This window comes from Lolium perenne, chromosome 2 (genome assembly GCF_019359855.2).
Source record: "Lolium perenne isolate Kyuss_39 chromosome 2, Kyuss_2.0, whole genome shotgun sequence".
Classification (NCBI taxonomy): Eukaryota; Viridiplantae; Streptophyta; class Magnoliopsida; order Poales; family Poaceae; genus Lolium; species Lolium perenne.
Window position 1 is genome coordinate 186,904,898 of NC_067245.2, and position 7,516 is coordinate 186,912,413.

The 7,516-nt window shown below is 48.8% G+C and overlaps 1 protein-coding gene across 1 annotated transcript; it reads left to right on the top strand.

The window, feature by feature from the left end:
• The first annotated feature begins 364 nt into the window (after window positions 1-364).
• LOC127334138 (potassium transporter 22) lies at window positions 365-7,258 on the top strand. The gene is made up of 3 exons (XM_051360559.1): window positions 365-955; window positions 1,559-1,909; window positions 5,136-7,258. The coding sequence occupies exons 1-3, from the start codon at window positions 574-576 to the stop codon at window positions 7,025-7,027; spliced, it is 2,625 nt and encodes an 874-aa protein (XP_051216519.1). The 5' UTR covers window positions 365-573; the 3' UTR covers window positions 7,028-7,258.
• Window positions 7,259-7,516: the final 258 nt, after the last annotated feature.

Consider the following 7,516-nt stretch of genomic DNA (forward strand, 5'->3'; position numbering starts at 1 on the left):
AAGTGGGGATACATACGTGTGATGGAGGTGAGCTCGTGTATCCAAATCCAAGCTAGGTCTACGCGGGGCTGAATTAATCGGTCGATCTATTCTGAGATGGACTGCAGAGTGATGTAAAGATTTCAGATCTCGATTTCTGTGGCTTAGCTCTAGCTAGGGAGTTAAAATACACGGTTTCGGACGGATGCTGACGCAGCGAGTCGCGAAGTGTGACGGGAGAGAAAAGTATTGCGAGGACGGAATCTGCTCATCTATCGACATCCATCTGAAAACAGATCCGGTCAGGTCGGAGCACGGCACAGCACCACGTATGTGCGTACCAACACAGTTTAATTGCTACCCTTGCCGTTCACATACTGCTAAGAGAGATCGAACTAGGTAGCTAGCTCGCTACAAAAGAGAGGGTTGCATGCCGAAAGGAGAAACTAGAGAAGAACCTAGGTGGCTAATTGTTTGAGGGCCCAATTCATCCAATTCATATTGGCATGCCATTCTACAAGCAAATTACCTGTTTACTCCTCCGATCCATCTCGACAGTTAAGCTTAGTTATCTAGCTTAGCTAGTTCGGATCCATGGCGGAGCAGCAGCAGCAGCAGGCGGACCAGCCGTGCGGTGGCGACGATGAGGTGTTGGAGGTGGAGTGCGCGCTGGACATGCCGGCGGCGGTGCAGCGGCAGGACTCGCTGTACCGGGACGCCTCAAGGGCCGGCGGCGGCAGCCACCACGGGCAGGAGCGGTGGGGCAAGACGCTGCGCCTGGCGTTCCAGTGCGTCGGCGTGCTCTACGGCGACATCGGGACCTCGCCGCTGTACGTCTACTCCAGCACCTTCACCGCCGGCGTGCGGCACACCGACGACCTCCTGGGCGTCCTCTCCCTCATCATCTACAGCTTCATCCTCTTCACCATGGTCAAGTACGTCTACATCGCGCTCCGGGCAAACGACGACGGAGACGGTAATAACTCAAATCATTTCATCATCGATCGATCGTTTCTGCTAGCTTCTTGTTCGCTTGCATGCATGCATCATCTGCGGTTGATCGGTCGATCATCTTAACTAATTTCTGGCTAGCTAGCTACCCTGCACCCGGAAGTTAATTTGATTGCCCGACGTGTTACCTAGCTAGTGCCACGTACACCTGCATGCATGCAACAGTAACACAATATTTGCATGCATGTAGTACCAACCGGCAAAAACCATTCTCTTATTTTCATTGTATAATCTAGGTCCTATATAGTACTTGTAGAGACTAGGACAAAATTTTCCAGGGATTCGTACAATTGATGTCGTACCCCTGTGCAATTTCCATGTAGCTAGCTCCTATGTCACACAGCATCTTAAATTTCAGTGTAGCTCTAGCTCGTACATTCTGGTCAGTGGTCGCTAGTGAGCAAGTCAATGGAAGTAGAATTTCCACCAAGGGTGTGTGTGGACTTATTTTCCCACTGGATGTCTAGCTAGCTAGCTTTGTTTTTGTAATTTGGTAACCTAGGAATTGATTTAGCTTCATATAGTATTACATGGTCATGTCATTCATGGGAATCGTCATGTCATTCAGGCGGCACGTTCGCCCTCTACTCGCTCATCTCGCGGCACGCCAAGGTGAGCCTTGTGCCGAACCAGCAGGCGGAGGACGAGCTGCACATCCTGGAGCAGATGGAGCAGGACGACCCCAAGTCCTTCAGCCGGCGGCGCGGCCTGGCCACGCTGCAGCTGGGCTCGCCGGCGGCGCAGCGCGCGCAGCGCGTCAAGGAGCTCCTGGAGACGAGCAGGCCGGTGCGGATCTCGCTGTTCCTGCTCACCATCCTCGCCACGGCCATGGTGATCAGCGACGCCTGCCTCACCCCGGCCATCTCCGTGCTGTCCGCCGTCGGAGGGCTCAAGGAGAAGGCGCCGCACCTCACCACAGGTACCACATACTGTCATCTTAATTTCAGTCTACCTTGTGCTACACATACCGTACTTACAGTACGTGCTGTTTAAATGTGTGAACACATCACAACTGACAGTATGACGACCTAGCTAGATTAGTGTAGCTTGGCGTGATTTAGATGCAACGCAGCGGCAATCAAAAGCAACATATGTAATTAAGGCCAGATTAATTGACGGGAGAAGACAGCATCGATCGATCGACCCCCATCGTTTCTTTATCCGACGAGTAACACTACATCTACGGACTAATTTCTACAAAATCTGGCTTACGGACTCACATGGAATAAGGCCGGACGTTTACAGCCCCTGAAATCACGGAAGGAACCAACAATTCAACCAACCGGCTGGTACCACGTCCGTCCGTAAAAAAATTCTGTAAGCAGCAGTCCGTAAGTCTATCTTTTCCCTTATCCGACCGGTCAGGGTGTAGGTAGGTCTCTTGTAGTCCAGGTATAATTAAGCCAAGGGAGGACTTTGTGAACGGGGCCGTCGCCATCCAGCAGTTATGGGTCGGTGTTTGTGTACGTGATGTGGTGCTTACGCAGGATCGCTACTATCCACACGTTCATCCATCCATCCATAGAGGTCGATAAATCGATCCACTAATCTCTGTTTGCGTATGAACTCCTTAACTCCAACGTAACACGTTACACACATCCAATATACAGGACGGATAGCGAACATCTACTGTTCATGCCTACGTACTGTGCTCCGTCTATTAATTGTGTGTTCAGACTTGAGACGATGGGCCGGCATACACACCTGAACATCATGTTCATCGAGTGCACCACACATGTACGTACTGTATGCAAGTGGAATCGTTAGCCGTCGACATCGTCTTCTCTTCTCCAAGAAATGATCGATCATTTTGCATGTTACCTTGTCTCAAACATCAGCCAATCTCAACATTTTAATCGTGTGCTTGCTTCATCCAACTGGAGATATGTACGGGTACCCGAAATAATCGATATGTCTGACCATCTCTCCGGCTGCCGCTCTGTTGTTCTCATGAGTAGATAGGATGTCACAGTCAAAGCAATCAAAAGCAACAGTGAACTGCATCTCTATCACCTATTAACAGCATCGTCAATGTGAAGCCTCTGTGACATGCACTCTGAATTATTGCGACATCAATCAATACGCAGTTAATACATGTCACACTGGATGTAGCTTGTAACTAAATCATCATATACTCCTTACGTGTACCTCATCCAAAAACCTCGTAAGAGAACTTGTATAGAGAAGTATTTTCCTCAGCGGCGTAGTCTAGTAACATTGTGATCAAAGTAAAATGTTTAATCTACATGCATCTACCAGTGGCGAATCCAAGATGAAAATGTAGGGTATGCTCAAAAGACTGAGAACATAGTTTCAAAAGAAAATACAACTCAATCTAGAATGGAATTTTGGAACTTAAATTAGATGCACAATTAGCCATGCACCTACGTCAAGAGGTTTAGATTTTTAAGGAATACAATTTAGCTCCATTTTAACCGTTCTTTGTTTCCCTCACTAATAAAACTTTGACCTTTAATCATCAATCATAGTAGAGACATACATATTTGACAGTTCCTGACTAAAAACATGGGGTAGGCTCGAACCTATCGAAGCCTGTCTAATAAATTTGGCCCTATGATTACCAGCGTACACACAAAAAGACATCTACTTAAGGAGGCGGCATTTTGACTCATGAGGAGTAAATGCTTTCATTACAAAGATAGAATTAAAATATTCAAAAAAATAAAATTATTATTTTTTATTTAGAATGTATATGAATGTGTTTTATACATTTCCTTGAACATTTTGTGAATAAAAAAATATGTAGTGTCGTAGATAAAAAAAGACAAAAGATATCTGGTGACAAGTCATTTTGTGTCACCAAAAATTGAGATATAGTAACATCTTAATGAAAGTAAAACGTTCCATCCACGAACGTACCTCATTCCAAAAAATAAATCCTTGTATGACAGCTTGTACAGAGAAGGATTTTTCCTCGACCCAGTCTAGTAACGTCGTGATCAAAGTAAAATGTTTCCTCTACATGCGTGTACCAGCAGTGGTGAATCCAAGATGAATGTAGCGTAGTCTCAAAAGACAGAGAACATTGTTTCAAAAGACAATACAACCCAGTCTAGAATGGATTTTTGAATCTTAGATGCAGTCTAGAAACATCGTGATCAAAGTAAAATGCACCATCTACATGCATCTACCAGCAGTGGTGAATCCAAGATGAATGAAGGCTCAAAAGACTGGGAACATTACTTCAAAAGACAATACAACCCAATCTAGAATGGATTTTTGAAACTTAGATGCACAATTAGCATTGCACCCACGACATAAGGTTTAAGTTGTTAAGGTATTCAATTTAGCTCCATTTTTGCTTCCCTCACTAATGCAACTTTGACCTTTCATCACCAATCATAGTTGAGACATACATATTTAATACTACCTCTCTCCATAACAAGATGTTACAAGTTTGTCGAAATTTAAATGTATCTAGACACTATTTATTGTATAGATACATCCAAATTTATACAAATCACCGATATTATTTTATGGACGGAGGGAGCAGTTCTTTGCTAAATACAGAGGGTAGACTCACCCTATCATAGCATGCATGGTAAATCCGCACCTGCGTACACACAAAAGGCACCTACTCAAGGGAGGTGTCATTTTGGCTCATGGGGAGTAAATGATTTCATTACGAAAACACATTTTAAAATGTTTAAAACAGTTTCAGAAAAATGATTTTTCATAAGTACGTGTCTTTTACATGTCCTGAAATATGTTATAAAAAGTAATATATAGGAAAAAAATATTAAAAAATGTCTCGTTAAAAAGCTACATGTGCACGCCACGGGCATACAATATGTAGATGTACACAGGAGGTTCTTTTTGAAAAAAAAAATTGACATTTACAATGTGTTTTTCCACAATATGAGCACATAGGCTCATGTATGCATTCATGCATCAAGATGAGCGACGCGACATTCAAGCTTAATTCATGTGTGCATGCACACGCAGATAGAGATTTTTTTTTGGGTTGCAAATTGCAATAATCAATCAGAAAGAATAACATTGGAGTATTTTTTTCCAAGCGACCCAACGACGGGATCGATTAGAAAGAAATCAAAGAATAACACTATTGTTAAATTAACACGAAAACAATGCAGTCAATTGATCGAAGGATGTTGCATATGCAGACCAGATCGTGTGGATCACGGTGGCCATCCTGGTGGCGCTGTTCGCGGTGCAGCGCTTCGGCACGGACAAGGTGGGCTACTTCTTTGCGCCGGTGGTCATCCTGTGGCTGCTCCTCATCGGCGGCGTCGGCGTGTACAACCTGGTGAAGCACGACATCGGCGTGCTGAGGGCGTTCAACCCAAAGTACATCGCCGACTACTTCCGGCGGAACAAGATGGACGCGTGGGTGTCCCTGGGCGGCATCCTCCTCTGCTTCACCGGCACCGAGGCGCTCTTCGCCGACCTCGGCTACTTCAGCATCCGCTCCATCCAGCTCAGCTTCGGCTTCGGCCTCGTCCCCTCCGTGCTCCTCGCCTACGCCGGCCAGGCCGCGTTCCTCCGCAAGTACCCGGAGGAGGTGGCCAACACCTTCTACAGGTCCACCCCCGCTTCCCTCTTCTGGCCGACTTTCGTGCTCGCCATTGCCGCGTCGATCATCGGCAGCCAGGCCATGATCTCGTGCGCCTTCGCCACCATCTCGCACTCGCAGGCGCTGGGCTGCTTCCCGCGGGTCAAGATCCTGCACACCTCCAAGCAGTACCAGGGACAGCTCTACATCCCGGAGGTGAACTTCCTGCTGGGTTTCGCCGCATGCGTGGTGACCGTGGCGTTCAAGACCACCGTGGTGATCGGCGAGGCGCACGGCATCTGCGTGGTCCTCGTGATGCTGATCACCACGCTGCTCCTCACCGTGGTAATGCTGCTGGTGTGGAAGGTGAACGCGTGGTGGGTGGCGCTCTTCTTCACGGTGTTCATGGCGTCCGAGTCCGTGTACCTCTCCTCGGTGCTCTACAAGTTCCTGCACGGAGGGTACATCCCCGTGGCCATGTCGGCGGTGCTGGTGGCGGTCATGGTGGTGTGGCACTACGTGCACGTGAAGCGGTACAAGTACGAGCTGGAGCGCACGGTGTCGCCCGACAAGGTGCGGGAGCTGCTGGACGGGCGCGAGCTGCGCAAGGTGCCCGGCGTGGGGCTCTTCTACACGGACCTGGTGCAGGGGATCCCGCCCGTGTTCCCGCACCTGATCGAGAAGATCCCGTCCATCCACGCCGTGCTGCTCTTCGTCTCCGTCAAGCACCTCCCCGTCCCGCACGTCGACATGTCGGAGCGGTTCCTGTTCCGGCAGGTGGAGCCCAAGGAGCACAAGCTGTACCGGTGCGTGGCGAGGTACGGGTACCGCGACCCGCTGGAGGAGGCCAAGGACTTCGTGGCCAACCTGGTGGAGCGGCTCCAGTACTACATCCGCGACGTGAACCTGTACGGCGTGGATGTGGACGCCAAGGCCGGCAAGGTGAGCTACCCGAGCTCGCGCTGCGACAGCATGGCCAGGTCGTCCACCCGCGCTGCCACCACCATGATGCAGATGTACTCGGCGTCCTACAAGGAGAGCCTTGCGCTGGGAAGGGCGAGGTCGTCGTCGGCGACGGGGCGCATGATGCAGCTGGGCATGAACCCGTCGGGGTCCTACACGGAGAGGCAGGATGGGCGTGGCCGGTCCATCTACGCAGAGGAGATGATGACGCCGGCGGAGTCCTTCTCGGAGCTGGCGTACTATCCGTCGGGGCGGTACGCCGCGAGCAGCCAGCAGCTGTTCCAGGCGGCGAAGATGAGCCTGGAGGAGATGGCCAAGATCGAGGAGGAGCAGAGGTATATCGAGAGGGAGATGGAGAAGGGGGTGGTGTACATCATGGGGGAGAACGAGGTGGTGGCGCGGCCGCACTCGTCGCTGCTCAAGAAGGTCATCGTCAACTACGTTTACGCATTCCTCAGGAAGAACTGCAGGCAGGGGGATAAGGTGCTCTCCATCCCAAGGAGCCACCTGCTCAAGGTCGGAATGTCCTACGAGATCTAGCGACCTCATATATAATCTCTGACTGACGCATCTCACCTCAATGGCGGATGATCATGCTTAGGATCTCGATCGATCGCTTGATGGCGCCGCTTGCATGTATGCAACGATCGAACTGATGATCGATCGGTCATGCAACTAGTGTTGTACACTACTATTAGGTCGTACATAGAATCCGACCCGTATATTGTATAACTTCCTCTTCATAATTCTTCTTCTTTGTCTTGTTGTTCATTAATCGATTCCTTTTAATTCGCATTGTGTGTAGATTTGAGTGGTATCTCTAGTGTAAGCCAGTTTGGGCCCAAACAAAGTTCCCACGAACAAATCTTTGGTTGGCACATAATCCCGTAACAAATTTTCTCTCCAATTTTTTTAAAGCTCCATTGTGGATTTTTTTTGAACAAGACCATTGCGGAATTTAGACCTAACCATTCATGGAGAAGCAGTGGGAAAGACGGAACCTATGATTCGATACGATTATATTGAAAA

Excerpts from the sequence above, each read along its gene's own strand:
- LOC127334138 (XM_051360559.1), top strand. The coding sequence starts at position 574 with ATGGCGGAGCAGCAGCAGCAGCAGGCGGACCAGCCGTGCGGTGGCGAC. Across the intron at positions 956-1,558 it reads GGCAAACGACGACGGAGACG|GCGGCACGTTCGCCCTCTAC; the intron begins GTAATAACTCAA and ends CATGTCATTCAG. Across the intron at positions 1,910-5,135 it reads GGCGCCGCACCTCACCACAG|ACCAGATCGTGTGGATCACG; the intron begins GTACCACATACT and ends TTGCATATGCAG.